This window comes from Chiloscyllium punctatum, chromosome 22 (assembly GCF_047496795.1).
Source record: "Chiloscyllium punctatum isolate Juve2018m chromosome 22, sChiPun1.3, whole genome shotgun sequence".
NCBI lineage: Eukaryota > Metazoa > Chordata > Chondrichthyes > Orectolobiformes > Hemiscylliidae > Chiloscyllium > Chiloscyllium punctatum.
The window spans coordinates 62,235,250-62,259,225 of record NC_092760.1 but is presented as its reverse complement, the minus strand read 5'-3'; the positions used below and the strand labels follow the sequence as shown (position 1 = coordinate 62,259,225).

The following is a 23,976-nucleotide window of genomic DNA, read 5'->3' as shown; positions in this document are numbered from 1 at the left end:
ATCGTCGATTTCACTGCTCCTTGGATGCTGCCTGAACTGCTGTGCTCTTCCAGCACCACTAATCCAGTATTTGGTTTTCAGCATCTGCAGTTATTATTTTTACCTCATTTTTTTCCATGGATGCTGCCAGATCAGCTTAGGTTTTACAGTATTTTCAGTTTTTATTTCCAATTTCCAGAAATTTAGTTTAAATTGGGCTGCTAGACCACTTCAGAGGGTCAATCTGGAATGTGAGATCATAATCACGTATTGGCCTCACTGAGTAAGGATGTCAGGTTCCTCTTTTGGAGGACATGAACCGATTTTTAAAAAAACGTCAAAACAACAGATGTTAAATGGTCACTTTTCTTTCTCGTAACCATACATCAAATTTATTGAATTCAGTTTTCACTTCATGTATTGGTGGGACTTGAATTATAACAAGAGCCAGTTCCACATTGCTATTACAAGGGGGCATAGCTTTAAATTAAGGGGTGGTAGATATAGGACAGATGTTAGGGGTAGGTTCTTTACTCAGCGAGTCGTGAGTTCATGGAATGCCCTGCCAGCAGCAGTGGTGGATTCTCCCTTTTCATGGGTATTTAAACGGTCATTGGATAGGCATATGGAGGATAGTGGGCTAGTGTAGGTTAGGTGGGCTTGGATCGGCGCAACATCGAGGGCCAAAGGGCCTATACTGCGCTGTATGTTTCTATGTTCCATAAGGACAATGCTGGCACAACTTTGTATGCAACAGAATAAAAACTAAATAAAGTTTAACATCAATGAATGTTCAAACTATCCATGTGTTCACTGTTGATTCTTACACGTTTAAAAGTTTAGTGACATTACATAGGGAAACAATCTGATTAGTTCTTGAAGATTAAATGGATTTTGAAATGGGTACTTTCTTCCCGAGTCGAGACCACGATGAGATTAGCCGTGATTGTATTAAATCGCAGAGCAGGCTCAAAGGGCTGGATTGCCTACTCCTGCTATTTCTTATGTTTCCCAATAACCAAGAATTCAGTCCCAACCAATTTATACATTTAGATCAATAATAACATTAAAACAGAAAATGTAACCTTGATTTCACTGAATAATGGTAGTTTTGAAATATTGGCCATGAAACTTGATCTGGAAAACTCTTCTAAGCAGCAACAGCTCTTTGGTATGTGTGATGGGCATTTTGAAAATCTCAATGCTAGATTCCACATTAATCGAATTTTACTTAACATCAGAATGCAATAGCTTAACCTTCAAAGTACTGGTGTTCGCTGAGTCCAATTTGATTTCAGTTTTTGTAGTTCAAGTGCTTTTCACTATATATATATATTTATAAAGGACTAACAATATTGTAACCAACAAAGAATCTTGAAAATACCACTACTTTGTTACAAAATGACAGTGATTGGCAGTTCAGCCCACTGCTGGAACAGGGCTCCTGTAAATGGTGTTGCTTTGGCTGCATTTTATTCAGGTTCCTGGAGAGAGCCATCTGCCTTCAGGTTAGTCTACGTTCCTGTACTTGGTAAACAGGTTGTAAAGTACACGCAGGGTAGACTTCAGGTCACAGTTCACAATATCTGAAAGAAACAATGCATTGCTTTTGACATGAGTTTGTGGCTCTAGGTAAAACCTCAGAACCGTACAGCAGAGTGGTCCATTGTGCCTGTACTAGCTCTACGAAAAAGCAATCCAATTAGTTCCACTCCCCTGCTCTTTCTGTATAATTTTCCCCTTCAAGTTTTACCCAATTTCCTTCTGAAGGTGATTTCGGAATCTTTTTCCAACACTCTTTCAGACAGTGCATTCCAGATCAGAGCAACTCACTGTGTGAAAGGAAGTCACTTCATCCTGCCTCTTCTGTCGATTATCTTAAATCAAAATCCTCTGGTTGCTGACCTCCTGTCACGAGAAACACTTCCATTTCGAGCTCCTCTCAGAATTCTAAACACCGTTAAACGTCTCCTTAAACATTTTACAATTATTTTCTGCAATAACATAATGGTGCAACTTGCTCAGGATCAATAGGCATCCCTGTGGGACAAGGATCCACACTCTCTCTTTATCACAGAATGGATACGATATTGAAACAGGCCACTCAACTCACGCCTGTACCAGTTCTGTTACCCAGTGCTAATCTCTTGCCTTTTTCCCCTATATCCTGCATGCATTTCTATCCAAATAATCCACCAATGCCCTCTTGAATGCCTCAATTGGACCTTCCTCCATTGCAGCCCCAGGCCATTTATCTTGACCATTATGCAAAGAGAACGTAAGAACTGATGGTACCGCTCATGGACTAAGCGTTTCCCTCCAGACATTACCCCAATGTGTCAGTGTGGAAGCTTTGGAGCCACAAAAGGATTAAATTGCCCATCAGATTGTCTTCTGTTAGGGTTCTTGGGCCTTTAGAAATGAAGAATCCCACCTTTAAGAGCTACAGGCCAATCAGGAGGTTTAATGTTCTTCAGGTCCAGCACTGCCAGCTGATATTCTGGGAGGTGCGGGATCTGTAGGAGACCCAGGAACAGAGTGGGAGGCCTGGAGGAGATATAACTGGGGGCTGTTTCATTAATGAAAGATCCCAGCAAGAGGGAAAAGAGAGGTCTCAGTCCAGAGGGTGGAGCCCACAATCAGGCATGGGAAGTCTCACCAGGAGGACAGACACAAGATTGCAGGGTCACCATCCTGAAACGTTGGCGTGATTTTTCCACTGGCCAGATAATCACTATTCCAGTGTAGCTGGGAGTTGCATATAGGGACCCTGCAGAACCCCTGTCACAGCAAAATGGGAAGGATTTGCCTGGGAAACTGAATTTTCCATTGATAATTCCTGAATGCCTGGAATCTTCTAGACGTCTCATTTTGAACTGGAGACTTCAGAGGGTTCCGGTGAAATTAAACAAGATAGTAACAAGGAAAAGGTTAGACAGTTAAATACATAATCTGACTCCTGAGTAACTATTAACAGACTCCACATTTACCTCACACACCTCCAACTACTAGTCCCCCTTAAGCCCCTTACAACCCATATACACCTCAATTCAAAACCCCTTTCCCTGTTGCTAGGGCTGTTATTACTATCTCTCCAACTGCCAACTCAACACAAACATCACCACCTGACTGACCTAACTTAAATGCTGCATTACTTACCTTGCCACTTCCTGCTCGGTATCTTACCTCTGTTCATATGGCACTTTACATATGCAGCACTCTGACCACCAGGTATCCTATCCCATTTCCTATTTGGTATCCTATTCCCTCCCTGGTTACTCTCTATTAACCTGGAACCCCTAACTCCTGCTCATCTGGCAACCTACCCCCAGCACGCCTCCTTCCTAGTGTCCTAACATCAGATTCGCGTTGGGTACAGCAGTCGGCAAAGTGGCTGTTGGGACCTTTAAGTTGACTGCTGTGAAAAGTCAGCATGGTTAGTCTTCCCTTGACCGTTCTGAACTACAGAAGAACTATCAGAATGGAACCAGAGGCTCTACATTTGTGAGGGAGCCCCGGACAACATCTATCAAAAATGCAATGCTCCGTCCTGTCATTAAAAGAGGAGAAGTGACAAACTGCAGAAGATTGCCACACCTTGGAAAATCCGGCCGATTAACCCTGCTCCTCTCTCTCTCTCTCTCTCCCCATGTGTTGGCAGGCCATGTGAATATTCCCCTCTGTTCAATTTTACTTTGCTTCCTACATATTGTCAAGGACAGGTCTGACTGCACATATCAATTAGATCTGGTCCTGATTTATATGAGCTCTTAACACATTAACAGACCGACACTTCATTCTGATTTAACCGAGTTCCTCAACTCACGAGGAGAGAGTGAGCGAGAGTGACAGAGAAGGCGGGGGTGGGGGGGGGGGGGAAATGGAGGGAGCAAGACAGCGACAGAGAGGGGGACAGAAGGAGTGAGACAGCAACAGAGAGGGGGGATGGAGGGAGTGAGACATCGAAGGAGAGGGGGGATGGAGGGAGTGAGACAGTGACAGAGAGGGGGATGTAGGGAGTGACATAGCGAGAGAGGGGGAGGTATGGAGGGAATGAGGTAGTGAAGAGAGGGGGATGGAGGGAGCAAAATAAGGAGAAGAGGAAGGAGGGAGTGAGACAGCGACAGAGAGGGGGGATGAAGGGAGCGAGACAGCGACAGAGAGGGGGGATGGAGGGAGTGAGACAGTGACAGAGAGGGGGATGGAGGGAGCGACATAGCGAGAGAGGGGGAGGTATGGAGGGAATGAGGTAGTGACGAGAGGGGGATGGAGGGAGCAAAATAAGGAGGGGAGGATGGAGGGAGCGTGGCAGCGATAGAGAGGGGGATGGTAGGAGTGAGACAGCGGGAGAGAGGGGCGAGTGGAGGGAGTGAGACAATGGCAGAGAGAGGGATAGAGGGAGTGAAAGAGCGACAGAGAAGAGGGTGGAGGGAGCGTGACAACGACAGAGAGGAGGATGGAGGGAGGGAGGGAGCGAGACAACGAGGGAGAGGGATGGAGGGAGCACAACAGTGACCAAGAGGAGGATGGAGAGAGCAATACAGTGACAGAGAAGGATGGAGGGAGTGAGATACCGAGAGAGAAGGGAGTGGAGGGAGCGAGACAGTGACAGAGAGGAGGGTGAAGAGAATGAGACAGCGAGAGAGAGAGGGATGGAGGGAGGCTTGGACGAAAGGAGTGAGACTGTGAGAGAGAGGGGAATGGATGGAGCGAGAGGGAGGGAGGGAGGGAGTGAGAGTGTGAGGGATGGCGGGAGCAAGAAAGAAGGATGGGGGGAGTGAGAGAGCAAAGGAGAGTTGGGGGAGTGAGACAGCAAGTGAGAAGGAGTAAGCGAGATAGCAATAAAGAGAGGGAGCGAGATAGCATGAGAGAGGGAGCGAGAGAGGAGTGAACAGTCAGCTAACATAGTAGAATAAAAAGGCCCCATGTATTCCATTGTATCTTTTGCTCTTTGAAAGACCATCCAATTAGTCCCAACTCCTTGCTATTTCCTCATCATTCTGAGAATTCTCTCCCTTCAAGTAAGTATGAAATTCCTGACAAAATCTGCTTCTCTTGTAGGCACAGCATTCCACACAGCCACAGAGTTACTTCTTTTCCCCCTCTCCTCTTCGCTGTTTCTTTTGCTAGTTGTTTAATTTTGTGAGAACTAGAGCTTTATAATTATAAACTGGGTCGAACAGAGAGAGTGGTTCACAGAGATAATACCATGCATAAGGGCTATAAGTTTACAAACCTTCTGATCGAGGTTTCGGTTTCTCCAAACCTCCATCCTGCATCAGCTCAAATGCGAAGGACACGTTATGGACCTGTTGGAGCGAGTGAAGAAAGGGCAAGAAATCAACAGACTTTGGTCACAGTCATAGAGATGTACAGCACAGAAACGGACCCTTCGGTCCAACCCGTCCATGCCGACCAGATATCCCAACAATATTTAGTCCCACCTGCCAGCACCCAGCCCATATCTCTCCCCACTAGGTTTAATTTCAGTCCCATGAATATCAATAACCTCAACTCTTCAGACTGTTTTAGGGTGCATTTGAAACAAATGAAGGGTAGTATGGGTTCTGGATTAAAAGTAATGTGTTTTGCACGTGCTACATTTTAATCCAAATCATACAATTGGCATAAACTTATGAAACATTAGTTCTCTTTAATCATTGCTGCTGGCTGGAATAAATTTCAATTAACAGGTCCAAAAACCCAAATCAGGTTTTGCTTCTTTCCCCATCGTCACACTCTGCAAACAGAGTCGATGCTTTATGCCCCTCTCCAACATAATCACAGCACGCCATGTTGAACCCACAGTTGAGCATTTGCTGACAAGGCCTAAGTACTGTCCCTTCAAGGCTGAGGTTGATTGATTCTCTTAATGCCCCAAAACCTAAGGATTTCATGATACAGTAGGCAGGTGGAGTTCAGGAGAGAAGACCAGCTGATATCATATGAAATGGTGAAGTAGACATGACGGGCTGAATGGTCTACTCCTGTCCCTATTTCTTACTTTAAAAGTGGTCAGCTCAATCAGGCATTGAGCATAAGGCAACAAGCATTTAGGCTTTGGTCAGAGTAGGGCACTTGCAGAGCCAGAGGATAAACGGGAAGTGGCTCAAGGGTGGAACATTGCTGCACATCCTCTTGGTCCAACAAAAGAGAAAAAGACAAATTCAGCCTCTTTTCAAGCTTATGGTCAGGTTCTTTCAGTTTCTCTTCCAAACAGTCAAAGACATTTACTACAGAATAAATACTTACCTTGTGTTCAAAGCTGTCTGGGGTGAGAAAGAAGTTGTGCAAAGGTATAAAATAGTTCCCGACAAGTCCCATGAGCAGCACCAAGTAGACACCATCTGCAAACTGCAAGGGAGAGTTTAGTCAAGACATGTGCATATGTTAGGAAACATCAAACAATGAAAACACATCAAAGGTGGGCCCCACCATTATCACACAGACTGCACCAATATAAGATCAAAGAGACACCTCATCTGTTAGGACTTTCTCAAAGGGACATTTGGGATGGGCAATAAATGTTGGACCTGTCTGGGACTCCCACATTAAGGTTGAATTGATATGATAATCAACGTTTTCAAAACAATGCAATTTCTAGATGATAAATGCCATATCCAACCACTGTGGTTCACCTCGAGTCATGTGACTCAGAAAAACTTCCAAAGTCTTACAACCAGCATTGTTTGCATGATACCCGAAGTACCACGTACATTAGTTTCTGTTTTATTAAAAAGAAAAAGTACTGGAGAAGGCATGAGTCTGAACCATCACGAAAGGAGGGACAGAGTAAGGTTCTTTTCTGCAGAAAACTGAAAACTTAAGGGTGACCTGATCGACATCTTTAAGAGTAAGAAAGGGTAATATGGAGAAAACATTTTCCCAAGTGAAGGAAGCCAAAACCTGTGAAACGAGGGCCATAAATATAAGGTGATCACTAATAAAGCCAATCATGAATTCAGAGGACACTCCTATAACCAGAGAGTAATCAGAAAGTGAACCATCAAGGACTGGTTGAGTTGAATAACCCAGATATAACAGGATAACTGGGGGGGAGAAAGGTCCGGAGTGGGAGATTGACTGGGTGAGATGAAATTAAGTGGGAAGATGCTTGTTTGGTTCATTACCTAGCTGTCCAAATGTTTCTCTGCTCTAAGTTTATGATAAGCAGGGCGATTGAAAATATCATATGCAAAGACGCAGTAAAATGAAAGGAGCTGACTGTTTCATCCACGTTGTAGCTGCCAGTGTGATAAATGTAGTCAGCTCTGGGACCAAACCAGAGGTTGTGCATTCAGAGTAAGTTTCTTTAATAAATTAAATTTGCTAAGAAAAAACGTCATAAAACACAAACTGATTCTATTACGCTCATCAGGAAATTAACCCCTCTGGCCAAAAGATGACTACACTCCTCATTCCAAGATTGTCACGAAATTATAGGATGGGCAATAGTTACTGAGAAAAAAATGGACGTCATACAAATCAGGAACAAGAAAGGGCCAGCCTATCAAACTTGCTCTGTCATTCAACAAGATCATGACTCATCTCTTTCTAACCTCAAAACCTCATTCTCAACCATGCTTGGTAAATCTTTCCTCCCCTTGCTTAACAAGAATCTATTAAACTCTGCCTTTAAAATATTCAAGCACTCTGTTTCCACTACGTTTTCAGGATGAGAGTTGCAAGGACTGAAAATTCTGAGAGAATATGTTCTCTTCATTTAAATGGTGACCCCTGATTCTTAAACAATGACACTTGTTCCAGATTGTTCCATGAAAGGACACATCCACTCTTTATCTACACTCTTTATCTTTCTGGATTTTATATATTTCAATCAAGTCTTAGAGATATACAGCACAGAAACAGACCGTTCAGTCCAATTCGTCCATGCCAAACAGATATCCTAACCGAATCTGGTCCCATATATGAGCACTTGGCCCATATCCTTCTAAACCCTTCCTATTCATCTACCCATCCAGATGCCTTTTAAATACTGTTTTTGTACCAGCCTCCACACCATTTCCTCTGGTAGCTCATTAGATTAGATTAGATTAGCTACAGTGTGGAAACAGGCCCTTCGGCCCAACAAGTCCACATTGACCCTCCGAAGAGCAACCCACCCAGACCCATTCCCCGACATTTACCCCTGCACCTAACACTATGGGCAATTTAACATGGCCAATTCACCTGACCTGCACATCTTTGGACTGTGGGATGGAACCGGAGCACCCCGAGGAAATCCATGCACGGGGAGAATGTGCAACAGACAGTTGCCCAATGTGGGAATTGAACCCTAGCGCTGAGGCTGCAGTGCTTACCACTGAGCCACCGTGCCTCATTCTATACACGCACCACCCTCTGCATGAAAAAGCTGCCCCTCAGGTCTCTTTTATATCTTTCCCCTCTTATCTTGAACTTATACCCTCTAGTTCTGGACTCCCCCACCCTAGAAAAAAGACCTTGTCTGTTTATTCTATCTATGATTTTATAAATCTCTATTACATCAATCCTCAACCTCCGATGCTCCAGGGAAAATAGCCCCAGCCTACTCAGCCATTTCTCACTCTTTCAAATTCCAGAAAATACAAGCCTAGTCTGTCCAACCATTCCTCATAAATCAACATATTCATTCCAGGAGTCAATCTGATAAACCTCCTCTGAACTGCCTCCAACTGCCTTAAATAAGGTGACCAATTCTCCGGATTACGTCTCACAAATTCCCTGTACAATTGAGACATAATCTCTCTACTTTTGTAGACAATTCCCAACACAATGAACAATAATGTTTTATTAGCTTTCCTAATTAGTTGCTGGACCTGCATAATTACCTTTTGTAAACCATGTCCCTCTGCATCAGAGGTCTGCAATCTCTCACCATTTTGATAGTATGCCTTTTTATTCTTTCTGATAAAAAGAACAATTTCACATTTTTCCACTTGTATTTCATTTGCTGAATATTTGCCCAGTCACTTAACCTATCTTTACCACAGCAGCAAATTTGGCAACCAACCATCCCTTCCTCTAAGTCATTTATACAAATCATAAACAGTTGAGGTCCCATTACTAATATCTGTGGCACACCACCTGATACTCTGCCAGCCTGAAAAAGCCTCACTTATACCGAATCTCTGCTTCCTGTTGGTCAGTCAATCTTCTATCCATTCCAGTACACTACCCAGTACAAGAAAGTTTTACTTTCCACAATAATCTTGGATGGCCACCTTATCAAATGCCTCTTGGAAATTTACGTACAGTAAATCCACCAGTTTCCCCCTTATCCAAAGCATCTGGTGTCTCCTTAAAAAACTCCAACAGATTGGTCAAACAGTTTCCCTTTCACAAAAGCATGCTGAATCTGTCTGATAACCTTGAACCTCATGTATCCTGCTGCAACTTAGTTAGTAAAACAAAATAAAGAACTGCAGATGCTGGAAATCGCTCACAAAGCAGAAATTGCTGAAGAAACTCAGCAGGTTTGACAATATCTTTGCAGAGAAAGCAGAGTTAATGTCTCAAGTCCAGTGACCCTTCTCCAGAACAGTTATAACTTCGGGTGGCACGGTGGCTCAGTGGTTAGCACTGCTGCCTCACAGTACCAGGGAGCCGGGTTTGATTCCATCCTGCCAATGGCAGATGAATTGACCAGATACTTTGCATCAGCCTTCACCCTAGAGGATAAAGTAACACTCAAAAGCAGCAACAAATCAGAAAATGGAAGGAGGGATAAACTCCAGAAAATCACAATTGCCAGAGAAGTAATACTGAGTAAATTGTTGGAGCTATGAGCTGACTGGTTCTGGCTCCTGATGGCCTTAATCCTAGGATCTTAAGTCACAAGTGAGATAGTTGATGCACTGGTTTTAATGTTTCAGAACTGACTTGACTCTGGAAAAGTCCCAATAGCTTGGAAGGTAGTGAATGTAGCTCCTTTATTACAAAAGGAAGGAGACAAGGGGCAGGAAACTACAAGTCAGTTAATTAAGATCTGTCACAGGCAAAATATTAGAAGCTATTACTAAAGAGGACAGAATCATAGGGTCCCTACTGGGTGGAAGCAGTACATTCAGCCTATTGAGACCACACCTACTGTCTGAACAGCATCCCACCCAACACCCCTGTAACCCTGCATTTCCACACCTAATCCACCTAACCTGCACAGCTTTGGACTGTGGGAGGAAACTCAAGCAGAGATGGGGAGAATGTGCAAACTCTAGATGGAGAGTGACTTCTTTATCATTTACCCACATTGGTTCCATATCTGAATATCCTGTGCTTAGGTCACCCCCCTTGATTGCACGAATAACAATTAATTAGCATAGTCACTCCCCACCTTTTCTCGGTTTCCTCTCATTCCTTATTGTCCCTTATCCTTCAAAATCAGGGCCAAACCCATGACATCCTGCAGCCCTGACTCTGCAAAGGCAATCAGATCAAACATATTAATTTCTATTTGCGTCCTCAGTTCCCCTGTTTTGTTTCAAATGCTACATCCATTTAGATACACACTTTCAGTTTTATCCATTTACTCCTTTTCATAAATTCTAGTCTCATCTGTCAGTTGACTCTTAGATTTGTCCTCCCTACCCTTTCCTGTTCCCACATTAATACCTTTCTATTTGACTCTTCTCCCATTTACCACCATCTTTCCCAATTTGATCCCTCGCACACACTATTTAGTTTGAAATCCTTTCCACTTCCCCAATTAGGCATTTGGCAAGATCACTGGCCCCAGTATCGTTCAGATAAAGACTGTTCCAGCAGTATCGATTCTATTTTCCCCAGTACTGATGCCAGAGCCCCACAAACCAGAGTTCACTTCTCCCACACCAGGCTTTTAAGCCACATTTATCTCTGTAGTCTGATTTGCCGTCTAACAGTTTGCGTGCGATTCAGATAATGATGCACAGACTCTGAGCTTTTTGGTTCTATTTCTGAATTTGGTGCCTACTCCACATACTGACCTTTGCAGAACATCCTTTGTTGTCCTGCCGATATCATTGTTACCTCCATGGAACAAGAAGGCTGGATCTTCCCCATCCCACTTCAGTTTCCTCTCCAACCCTGAGCAAATATCCTGAGCCCTGACACTGGGCAGGTAGTATAGCTTTTTCACAAAAAACAGTGTCACTCCCCTCTCACTATACTGTCCCCTATTATCACTGCATTCCTTCTTATTGCCCTCTCTTGATTGGCTTCCTACATCATGGTGCCATGGTCAGTTCGCTCATCCGAAAAAAAATCCACTAAATTAAAATAGAAATGAGTGGAAAATGTTTGTTAATCATCCAACCAATGGAATGACTTAAATGTAAAAAATAAACTTTCACTGATGCAGCAACTTCAGGCTGTCTCAACAACATACTCTCACTGCTCAAACCAAAAAACTGTGGATGCTGGAGATCAGAAATAAAAATTACTGGAAAAACTCAACAGGTTCAGCAGCATCTGTGGAGAGAAAACAAAGTTAACATTGGGCTCCAGTCACCTTTCTTCAGACTTGATGAGTTTTTCCAGCAATTTCTGTTTTTGTTTATTACCGTCACTGCTGATCAGTATGTAACACTGTGAATGGCTACAGTCAACTGGCTGAGCATTCTCCCACAAAACAGCAATGAGGCAATGATTAAATATTAGCCAGTATGCCTAGTAGAATTCCCCTGCTCTTCAAACGGGGGATCATGCAATCTTTTAGATTAAATTCCCTACAGTGTGAAAACAGGCCCTTCAGCCCAACAAGTCCACACTGACCCTCCGAAGTGTAACCCACCCTGACCCATTTCCCTCTGACTAATGCACCTAACACTATGAGCAATTTAGCATGGCCATTTCACCTGACCTGCACATCTTTGGACTGTGGAAGGAATCCAGAGCTCCCGGAGGAAACCCACGCAGACACAAGGAGAATGTGCAAACTCCACACCCAGACAGTCACCCAAGGCAGGAGTCAAACCCGGGACCCTGGCTGCTGTGAGGCAGCAGTGCTAACTGCTGAGCCACCATGCCACCCCACGGTGGCTCAGTGATTACGTCTACCTTTGTGGGCAGACTGGAAATCAGTTTCATGTACCATTCTCAAGATGGCACCTTGGCAACCTGAGTGTCAGCTTGGATTGTGTGCTCAAGTCTCCGTAACCTTTTGACCATGTGATTCCAGTCAGATCTTCACTGACTGACTTTGTCCCCTAGGTCACTGACTGGAGCTGAACCAGGATTCCAAATGGATCGTGACCCATGTGCTGGCTGGTGGTGACAGACTGGGACAGGGTTCTGGGGGACAATGCAGAGGTCAGACTTAGCAAATAGAGAGATTCATATTGTAGCTCCATGCATCAGTAGATGCAATATCCAGGTTAGCAGTGTCCTGCATCGGTGGATCCCACAGCAGCACCTCACTGAGTTCTTATATGTTCCATCAGAGGTTATGAGCTCTTCCTGTCATAGAGATATACAGCATGGAAACAGACCCTTCGGTCCAACTCATCCATGCCGACCAGCTATCCTAAATTAATCTAATCTCATTTGCCAGCGTTTGGTCCATATCCCTCTAAACCCTTCCTATTCATATACCCATCCCGATGCCTTTTAAATATTGCAATTGTACCAGCCTCCACCATGTCCCCTGGCAGCTCATTCCATACACGTACCACCCTCTGTGTGAAAAAGTTGTCCCTCTTTTTAAATCTTTCCCCTCTCTTATCGAAGTAATTGCTTCTATCAATAAGAAAACTGCAGGAGGCCCAAACTCGTGTTACCATCAAATATCTCTTCTGCCTAATGTGTTACTCTAGTGCAATCTGTCCTGTGAGTTCAACATTCCACTTACCTGTGTCTCTAATTCTGTAACTTCCAGGTTTAATTTGTTCAGATGTTTATTCACAAATGTGATCAGTGTCTGTAGATAGAAAACAAAGAGTTTCAAAACAGGTAATTCCACTCACTCGATTTTAATCCCATTGTCACGCTGGAGGTGACTCAGTAAAATACATCAAACTGAGAGATAAAATCCACAACATCTACAGCCACTGGAGATAGATAGAAGTGGCAAAGACAGAGGAACCAAGTATCTCAGTAGTGCCTCCCAGGCTGCATATCTGTAGCCTGGTCATCCCCAGTCTAACAATTACAAACAGACAACCTACACAATATCACATTGCTGTTTCTTTTTCTGTAAAGCACCTTATAACATCCAGAGCTCAAAAGGTTTCCCATGCACGAGTAAGTCTCCTTTTTACACTGTTGAGTAACAGATTTCACACATCTGAAAGCTTGCTGAAAACAAAAGATACTGGAAAACAGGCAGCATCCATGGAGAGAAAGTAAGCTAACGTTTTGAGTCTAGATGACCCTTGCTGTGTCAATTCACTGGGTATGGAATTACACGTGGATGCAGTCCAGTTAAGAATCACAAGTTTAGTACCCTAAAGGGACTCAGTTAATGGGAACGGATTAATTAATTATTCAACACAATCCAACAGCTTCATTGTCACTTTTACTAACATCTGCAATGTATGATATTCAGATTTTAGGATGAAGTTGAATTAAGAACTTGAGCTGCAAAGCTGGGATTTGAAATCTCAATTTCTTGATTGTTAGGGGCCTAACCCACCTAACTGATACAAGTCTTCCTAAAACCTTTACTGGGGATGACAGACTCAATCAATATTTTTAACTTCAGGTGTTACACCGGTGAGGGTGTTGTCTCAGGTTAGGGAGAATTCATTAACATATATATTTATGTATGAGTATGTGTATTTCGGGACATGTGTGTGTGAGTACTTGTGCACTGATGTCTGCACGTTCCATGTGTGTTTGAGTGAACAAATGAAGATGCACACAAACATCTGCTTCGGCGTGTTTGAGAGTGCATGTGTGTATGTATGTATGTATTAGGTGGGACTAGACTCCAGCTTGATGACTTTGGTGCAATTCCTTGTCAAAATTGACCATTTAGCTCCAATTGCACGAAAATGTAAATAGGATAACCCAGTGGGTGAGAAAGATTGCAAATAAATTGGACTGAGTTCTTGGGGACTTAAGAGATTGATTCCCACATTCATAGAATGCCATGAATCCATTGCAGGTATTCACCAAATTATTGAGTGAAGTATTTTATTTGGTGAGTACTCAGCCCTCCAAGTCTCAACTTATAACTGCATGAAAATCACAACAGTTCACACAAGAAACAGACAAAATTATATCAAACCTTTTTAACAACGTTGAGTTTGTCTGGCGCGTGATCAAACAGAGTGTCAAAAGCATCCCGTTCTGAAAGAGGTTGAATAGAGTTAGACCTGGGGAAAGCAGGCAAGATTGTAAAAATCACAAAACATTGAAAATTCCCTTTTGTATCTGAAATATCCAATACAACTGAAGACATTTCACAGGAGCACAGATCAGGCAGAATCTGGCCCTGAAACGGGTGAGAGGAAACATTAGGACAGGTGATCAAACCTAGTGAAAAGAGGTATGTTTTAAGGGTATTTTCTCGGAGAGTAAGATTGATAGGTTGATTTCCACATAAATACAAAGGTGCTAGGGAAATGCAGCAGCTTCTATAGAGGGAGAGAGGTAATGTTTTGAGTCCAATACAATTCTTTAGAACTTGGTTTTTAGTTGATTTCCGCAGCCCTTTGTAAATAACTACTTTCTCACATTAGTCCAGCGTGGAATAACTTTAAAAGTTCTATACACTTATTCTAGACTCCCCCACCAGAGAAAATAGTTTCTCTGCACCTACTCTACTTCCCATTTTAATGAGATTACTTCAACCTCCTAAAACCCAATATCGGATTCCCTCCAGATTTAGAAGCAAGACGAGCACACAGCGCTGCAATAAATTCAGGTCTACACTCTTGTGAGTGAACATTAACAAGTTTTATTAAACCTAACTCTATAGAAGAGAAGATGAGAAAGGACATCTTTCTGGAAACTTACAGATTCAGGATCCAATTCCATGTGTTCTGAAATCAACATGACATAACTGCTTTTGTTTATGCTCAGTAACTAGTCCTAGACCGAATGTATAATTAACCCTTTACACCACACACCCTGAGCACTTTTCACATGTTGCATTAACTTTGTGGAGTGAAGCTGAGAGCTGGGATTTACTGAGCTCTTCTTATTCTGCCTTTCGGGACACAGGATCAGTGGGAATTACATTCTGCCAAATCCTCAGCATCAAAGTCAAGCAACTTAGAACAATAATCCTGACAAAAATTGTGGAAATGTACCCAAAAAAAGCAAAGATGCATAACTTAACAGCCCAAAGGTTATTTAGAAATTCATGGGACACTTACCATGTCTCCCTGACAAAGCTCTGAAATTAAACATAAAACATGTATTAGAAATAATTTTTATTTCGCATTTCCTAAGTGGAGATGCAAAAATACATTCAAGCCTAGCACTGCTGCCTCACACCGCCAGAGACCCGGGTTCAATTCCCACCGCAGGCAACTGACTGTGTGGAGTTTGCACATTCTCCCCGTGTCTGCGTGGGTTTCCTCTGGGTGCTCCGGTTTCCTCCCACAGTCCAAAAATGTGCAGGTTAGGTGGATTGGCCATGTTAAATTGCCCGTAGTGTTAGGTGAAGGGGTAAAATGTTGGGGAATGGGTCTGGGTGGGTTGCGCTTTGGCGGGTCAGTGTGGAGTTGTTGGGCCGAAGGGCCTGTTTCCACACTAAGTAATCTAATCTAAAGAATCGACTTGACTTCCTTCATTATTGTTCAGCGGAAGTGCTGGAATTCTCTCTGCTAGCAGCACACTGTGAAAACTCACACAATACAGACTGCAACAGTTCAAGAAGGAAGCTCACCACCACCTTCATGTGGCACAATGAGATGAGATGAGGTCCACGATGTCCACTGAGTCAAGAATACAGGCACTCAGCTTAACATTTGAAGGGCAGTATTTGAGCTGTGCAGAATTTCATAATCCCCAAAGAAATCAAAAATAATTTAAAAAAAAGAATTGAATATCCAGCAACTTGATTGGAAAACAAAATCACTTGACAAAGTTCTTACTATAATAAACAAACCAAATGAAAACTTAACTAACACTATCCAGTAGGTGACTTGTACTGTAAACAATAGAAACTACCCTACATTGAAGTTTTGAAATTACCAAAAGTTCCTTTATCCCCTAAGTGGACACCTCATTTTCCAGGAAACAGTTTGAGGTTTCCACTGGCTTGTTTCTTTTTCCAGATAAGTAACTTTTAATTCCCAAACTGACTTACATGATGAAAATTAACAGGAGCGTTCTCCTTTCACAGAGCTACCAATCTTCTAGAATGGCTTAAATCCTCCCAACTTGGTTATTAATTTTAAAATAGTTATGGAGAGGGAGAAAACCAGTCCACAGGTTCAAGTTCTAAATTGGGGCAAGGTAAACTTTGATGGAATTAGACAAGAGCGTGCAGGGGTTGACTGGAGTAGTTTGTTTGCAGGCAAAGGGACCCCTAGCGAGTGAGATAGCAGGAGTTCACGGTCTATATGTTCCCGTGAGGGTGAAGGGTAAGGTGGGTAGGAATAGGGAACCCTGGATGACAAGAGATACTGAGGCTTTGGCCAGAAAAAAGGGAGGTACGGCTCAGGTACAGGCAGCTGGGATCAAGGGAATCCCTGGAGGTATATAGGGAATACAGGAGTTTACTGAAGAAGAAAATCAGGAAGGCGAAAAGGGGCATGAAATAACCGTGGTTGAGAAGATAAAGGTGAATCCAAAGAGGCTCTTTAAGTATATTCAAGTAAAAAAGAATAAGTAGAGTCAGAATAGGACCCCTCAAGGACCAAAGCGGACATGTATGTGTAGAACCACAGGAAATCGGCGAGGTCCTTAATGAATATTTCTCCTCTGTGTTTACTGTGGAGAAAGAGGAGACGACTTGGGAACTTGGGGAAGTTAGCGGTCATATATTGGGGACAATCCATATCACAGTAGAGGTGGTGGTGGATGTATTAGAATGTATGAAAGTGGTTAAAACTCATGGTCCTGACCAGATATATTCAAGAACATTGTAACAAGCCAGAGAAGAAATTGCAGAGACCCTGCCTGATATTTTTGCATCATTGTTAGGCATGGGTGAGGTCCTGGAAGATTGGGGTAGCAAATATTGTGCCCTTATTCAAGGCTGCAAAGAAAAACCTGGGAACAATAGACCAGTAAAACTAATAACTGTGGTGGGTAAGCTATTTGAAAGGATTCTGAGAGATAAAATACGCATGCATTTGGAAAGACAGAGTTTGATTAGGAACAGTCAGCATAGCTTTGTGCATGGGAGATCGTGTCTCACAATTTGTTAGAGTTTTTGATGATGTGACCAGGAAGGTTGATGAGGGCAGGGTGGTAGGCATAGTCTATGTGGATTTCAATAAGGCCTTTGAGAAGATTCTAAATGATAGGCTGTTCTGAAAGGTTACACTGGATGGAATCCAGGGGGTCTGGCAAATTAGATACACAATTGGCTTGATGGTAGGAAGCAGAGGGTAATAGTGGAAGGATGCTTGTCAGTCTGGAGGCCTGTGACTAGTGGAGTGTCTCAGGAATTGGTGCTGGGCCCATTGCTGTTTGTTATCTATATCAATAATGTGGATGAAAATGTACAAGGCATCATTAGTAAGCTTGCAGATGACACTAAAACAGATGTTATTGTGGACAGTGAGCAAGGTTATAAGAAATTGTAGCAAGACTTTGATCAGCTGGGGCAGTGGGCCGAGAAATGGCAACTGAAGTTTAATGTAGGCAAATGTGATGTCTTGCATTTTGAAAAGTCAAATCAAGGTAGGAGTTTCATGGTGAATGGTAGGGCCTTAAGGAGTGTCGTGGAACAGAGGTATCTCGGAGTTCAGGTGCATGGTTCTCTAAAAGTGGAGTCACAGGTAGACAGGGCAGTGAAGAAGGCTTTTGGCACTTCGTCAGACAGGGCGTTGAGTATAGAAGTTGGGAAGTTGTGTTGCAGTTGTACAGGACATTGATAAGGCTGCACTTGAAGTATTGTGTTTCGTTTTGGTCACCTTGCTATAGGAAGGATGTTATTAAATTGTAAACACCACTGATAAAATTTACAAGGATGTTGCCAGGACGCAGCAGGCTGAGTTACAGGAAAAGTTTGGATAAGCTAGGACTTTTCTCTTTAGAGCAAATGAAACTGAGGGGGGATCTGAGAGAGGTGTATAAGATCATGAAAAGCATGGACAGAGTGAATGCACTGTCTTTTTCTCAGGGTTAGAGAATCGAGGACTAGAGGGCAACAGTTTAAAGTTAGAGGGGAAAGAATAAAAGGGAACCTGAGGGGCAACATTTTTTACACAGAGGGTGGTACGCATTTGGAATGAGTTGCTAGTGGAAATTGTTGAGGTGGGTAGACTAACAACATTGAAAAGGCATTTGGACAAATGCATGAATGAGAAAGGTTTAGAAGGATACGAGCCAAGTGCAGGGAAATGAGGTTAGTGTGGGTGGACATTTTTATCAATATGGATCAGTTTGGGTCACAGGGTCTGTCTCCATGCTGGAGGACTCTATGATCTTTTGAATCTAGTATGAGTGCCTGCCTACAATCTGAACGGTAAATAATAGAGACTAACTGCCTCTCACTCACTCTCTAAGATCCTTGCAGATTGACATTGATATCTTCTAACTGCAAACCCATACCAAAATGATCCACAATGCCCTTGGGGAGAGAATTCCAGGATTTTGATCCGGTGACAGTGAAGGAATGGTAATGTGTTTCCGAGTCAGGATGGTGAGTGACGTGGAAGGGATTTTGCAGGCGAGTGGTCCCATGTATCTCCTGAACCTTTGTCCTCCTTGATGGAAGTGGTCACGAGTTTGGAAGGTGTCATCTAAAGATTTTTGGTGAATTTCTGCTGTGCATCTTGGTTATAAATACACACTGCTGCTACTGAGTGTGGATGGTGGAGGGATTTAATGGTTGTGATTGTGGATGTGGTGCCAATCAAGTAGACTCTTTGTCTTGGATGGTGTCAAGCTTCTTGAATGATGTTAGAGCTGCACCCATCCAGGCAAGTGGACAGCATTCCATCACACTCCTGACTTGTGGCTTGTAGATGGTGACCAAGCTTCAGAGTATCGGGAGGTGAGTTCCTCACTACGGTATTCCTAGCCCCTGACTTGCTTTTGTAACCGTTGTATCCTTATGACGAAGGAGCAGCGCTCTGAAAGCTTGTGATTGTAAATAAACCTGTTGGACTATAACCTGGCATTATGTAACTTCTGATCTTGCCCACCCCAGTGCAACACCGGTACCTCCACACGCCAATCCCAATCCTATTAGACGGTCTACATATGAACCCAGCTCAAACATGCAAATCCTCTCCAATATTAAAAGGCAGTTGAGGCAGAGGGTGTGACATGTTATTAGTAGGCTTGCCACGCCCAGTTTGTTAGCTTGAGGTTTGGCACGGTTGTCAGCCCAACGTATTTTGATCAAAGTAAATTGCATGGAAGTTCCACATAGGTGCAGTTTTAAATTACTTCTGTGGACTTCATGATAGGACCATACAGCACAGGAGGAAGCCACTCAGCCTCTTGCAGCTGGTGTGGTTCAGTGAAAGAACGGTCTCATCAGAGCAGGGCAGCCTTCTCCACAGCCACATAAACTTCCCTTTGCCAGTTTTCAGCCAATCCTCTTTTGAAAGTTACTTTGCTTTCGGACAGAATATTCCCAGTCATTGTAGGGAAAAACATTTCTGCTCATCTCCTCCTCTGGATACTTTGCCAATTCCAAGCCCATGTACTCTAGTTATCAATCCTGTACTGGTAGAAACCAGGTATTTAGCGATCAACGTCTTCATAATTTTGAACACTTTTCTCTCCCTTTAAACTCCTTGCTTTGAACAGAACAATTGTGCCTGTTCAAACTTGGATGCACAGGTCACAATGGGAGTATGCTCGATTGGTGTCGAGGAGTAGCACTGAGCATGCATCCAAAAGCTATATCGCAAATAAGTGGGTCATGTTCCTAGAACTCCATCCCTAACGGTACCATGAACATACCTACACCACACGTACTGCAGTGGTTCAAGACGGCAACTCCTCCACTAACTCTTTCCTTCGGCTTGTGGTTCACGTGGGGTCAAACCAGAAAAGGCAGAATCAAGAGCCATTTTTACATTTCATGACACAAAATTAAATCAACTTCTTGGGAGGAAAATGCACAACGTTTTGGTGACCATGCGGTGAGACAGGGGTGGGGAGGAAGCAAACTGAGAGACAGCCTAAAAATACACTGCCGAAGAACTCTTGGGATAACTTTTCTGGGAATTACTGGATGTTTTGAAAGGTTTTCATTCTCAGCAGCTTTCCTTTCGGAGATGTTTTGATTTACTGTGAGATTTTGAGTACTGGCAGCTCTATTTTCCTTGGCTATTGCTAAAACTGCTGAGCTCCTCATACAGTTAACAAAACACAGATTAGCAATCAAGTGTCAAACTCTAACATCTGTGTTCGATTATAGAAGGACTATGTTTACATACTCAGTATTGCCAGTGATTTCTTCTTGGATATGCCGAGACTGCAGAATTCCCTCTCTTTTCTGTGGGAAAGCAAGTTAAAAACAGTGATTGAGACAATCAGTTCTTTATTTTCCCTGCCACCGCTTCCATATAGATGGCAATGGAAGTCAGATGGTAACTTGGTTATCCTGTCAAGAACCTACGAGGCTTTTGTTAGCAGATCATCCACTGTCCTGCCATTCACTCTCCACAAACCTCAGCTTATCTCATACTCAGCTGCCCACATCCTAACTCTCACCAAGTCCCATTCACCTTCACACTGAGATACACGGCCTTCCAATCCAACAATATCACACAGCAACACTGAAAATAGGAGCAGGAGCAGGCCATTCAGCCCTTTGAGCCTGCACCACCATTCAATACTATCATGGCTGATCAAGCAACTTCAGTATCTCACTCCCGCCCACTCTCCACACCCCTTGATCTGTTTCGCTGCAAGGGCTACATCCAGCTCCCTCTTGAATACATTTAATGAACTGGCTCCAATTCTTTCCTGTGGGAGAGGATTCCACTGGTTCGCAACTCGGAGTGAAGAAATTCTTCTTCATCTCAGTCCTGAAGGGCTTACCCCCCTATTCTTAGACTGGGACCCCGCATTCTGGACTTCCCCAACATCAGGAACATTCTTCCTGCATCTAACCTGCTCAGTTCCATTAGGATTTTAGAAGTTTCTATGAGATCCCCCAACATTCCCCAAATTCCAGTGAGTACAAGCCCAGTCAATCCAGCCTTTCCTCATATGTCAGTCCTGCCATCCTGGGAATCAGTCTGGAGACCCTTCACTGGACTCCCTCAACAGCAAGAATGTCCTTCAGACTAGGAGGGCAAAACTGCACACAATGCTCAAGGTGTGGCCTCATCAAGGCCCCTGTATACCTGCAGCAAGACATCCCTACTACAATACTCCCATCCTCTAGTCATGAAGGCATGCATGCCCCATTGCCTGCTGCACCTGCATGCCAACCCTCAGCGATTGTTCCACCATGACACCCAGGTCTCACTGCACCTCATCTTTTCCTAAACTGTCACCATTCAGATAATAATCTGCCTTCCTGTCTTTGCAGCCAAAATGGATAACCTCACATTATGTTGCATTTGCCAAATACTTGCCGACTCAGCCAGCCTGTTCAAGTCACCCTGCAGGCTCTTAGTATCCTCCTCACAGCACACACTGCCACCCAGCTTATTGGCATCTGCAATCATCATTTGACAATGCTCATCCTTATTTTCAAATCCATTCACAATGAACCTTTCTGCAGCTCTACCTATTCCCACCCCCATTCTCCCCAACAATGCTGTGATTCTCTTCCCTCCTCCCCACAAAGCAACTGATTCTCTTGTCATAGAGATGTACAGCACAGACCCATCGGTTCAACCTGTCCATGCTGACCAGATATTCTAAATTAATCTAATTCCATTTGCCAGCATTTGGCCCATATCACTCTAAACCCTTCCTATATATTTATCCCGTCCAGATGCCTTTTAAATGTTGAAACTGTACCAGCCTCCACCACTTCCTCTGGCATCATTGCATACACTCACCACCCTCTGCATGAAAAAGTTGCCCCTCTTTTAAATCTTTCCCCTCTCACCTTAAACCTATGCCCTCTAGTTTTGGACTCACCTACCCTGGGGACAAGACCATGACTACTTCCCCTATCCACACCCCTTATGATTTTATAAATCTCGATAAGGTCACCCCTCAGCCCCCGACTCTCCAGGGAAATCAACCTCAATCTATTCAGCCTCTCCTTATAGCTCAAACCCTCCAACCTTGGCAATATTCTTGTAAATGCTTTCTGTACCCTTTCAAGTTTATATAAATGACTTGGCCTTTAAAATGGGGTTGGAAGATGGTATAGACCTTGACCGATGGATAAACTGGTTTAGAAATTCCGTGTTTTTTTTTGTAAACAGCAGCAGTAAACACAAAAACAAGAACAATATACTAAACACTTAAGTTTTTACTAAATTAAAACGGAAAGAACTGCAGATGCTGTAAATCGGAGACAAAAACAGAAATTGTCAGAAAAGCTCAGCAGGTCTGGTAGCATCCGTGCAGAGAAATCAGAGTTAACCTTTTGGGTCATATGTCTCATCCTCAGAACTGTGGTAGCTAAAAAAATGTTGCTTTATATGCAGAAAGTAAGGTTGGGGGAGGGGGTAAGGAGTAACCCATAGGTGGGGATAGAGCCGAAAGAGAGAGAAAAACAATGGGATAGACAAAGGAATGGATAACGATCTGGCTGGGAGGGACAACAGCTGTTAATGGAGAATGTTAGTTGCTCACAATAGTGTGTAATGACAGACTGTAATGGCAGGCCTGCTGTGTTGGGGAGTTGGGGTAAGGTCATGGGGGAGTTCAGACCCTAAAATTATTGAACTCCTATATGGAGTCCAGAGGTCTGCAGGATCCCAAGGCTGTAAATGAGGTGCTGTTCTTCCAGCTTGTACTGAGCTTCACTGGAACACTGCATCAAGCCTGAGTCAGAGATATTGGCCCGGGAACAGGGTGGTATGTTAAACTGGCAGGTCACTGGAAGCTCAGGGGTTTTTTTCCCGACAGAATGTAGGTGTTCTGTGAAGCTGTCGTCCAGTCTATGCTTTCTTTCCCCAGTGTAGAGGAGACCACATTGTGAGCAGCAAACGCAGTAGATTAGATTGTGTGACATGCAGGTAAAGTGCTGCTTCACCTGGAGGGTATGTTTGGGCCCTTGGATGGAGGAGGTAAATGGGCAGGTGTTACACCTTTGGCGGTTGCAGGGGAAGGTGCCGTAGTGAGGCGGGTGGGGTTGTTGGGTGTGAAGGAAGAATGGACCAGGGTGTCCTGGAGGGAACTGTCCCTGTGGAAGACTGACAAGGGAGGGGAGGGGGACGTGTGTCTGGTGGTGGCATCTCGCTGGAGGTGGCTGAAATGGCAGCGAATGTTCATCTGGGTGTGGATTCTAGTGGGACAGCAGGTAAGGACAAGGGAGACCCTATCACTGTTGCAGGAGGGAAGAGAGGGGGGTGAGGACGGAAGTGCAGGAGGTGGGTTGGATCTTGTTGAGGACCCTGTCAACAGCAGTGCTGTGGAATCCTTGGATGAGGAAGAAGTTGGATATTTCAGAAGCTCCCTGGTGAAGTTGGCCTCAGCGGAACAGATGCGACAGAGACAGAGGAACTGGGAGAATGGAATAGACTCTTTACAGGAAGCAGGGTGTCAGGATGACTAGTCTCCATTAATAGCTATACACTGTCCTAGCCAGGTTTTTATCTACTTCTTTGCCTGTCTAACTGTTCTGCTCTCTTTGGGCTCGATCCCCACTTACCATTTACTCCTCACTCACTCCCCTCACCCTAACTTCTGCAGATGAACCAACATTTTCCTAGTTTCCATACATTCTGAGGAAGGGTCATCTGAGCTGAAACATTAATTCTGATTTCTCTCCACTTATGTTTTTACCTTTTATTAGTTAGA

General features: G+C 43.7%; 1 protein-coding gene across 1 annotated transcript in view; it reads right to left on the bottom strand.

Annotated features, from left to right (window-relative positions):
* Window positions 1-331: 331 nt before the first annotated feature.
* LOC140493719 (alpha-parvin) overlaps window positions 332-23,976 on the bottom strand; it is a 122,110-nt gene continuing 98,465 nt past the window's right edge. The window contains exons 7-13 of the mRNA XM_072592494.1: window positions 20,478-20,536; window positions 15,279-15,298; window positions 14,186-14,247; window positions 12,806-12,874; window positions 6,232-6,333; window positions 5,216-5,288; window positions 332-1,565 (exon numbers count right to left, since the gene is read on the bottom strand). Coding sequence (XP_072448595.1) covers window positions 1,489-1,565; window positions 5,216-5,288; window positions 6,232-6,333; window positions 12,806-12,874; window positions 14,186-14,247; window positions 15,279-15,298; window positions 20,478-20,536 — 462 coding nt within the window. The 3' untranslated portion in view covers window positions 332-1,488. The remainder of the gene's footprint in view (window positions 1,566-5,215; window positions 5,289-6,231; window positions 6,334-12,805; window positions 12,875-14,185; window positions 14,248-15,278; window positions 15,299-20,477; window positions 20,537-23,976) is intronic.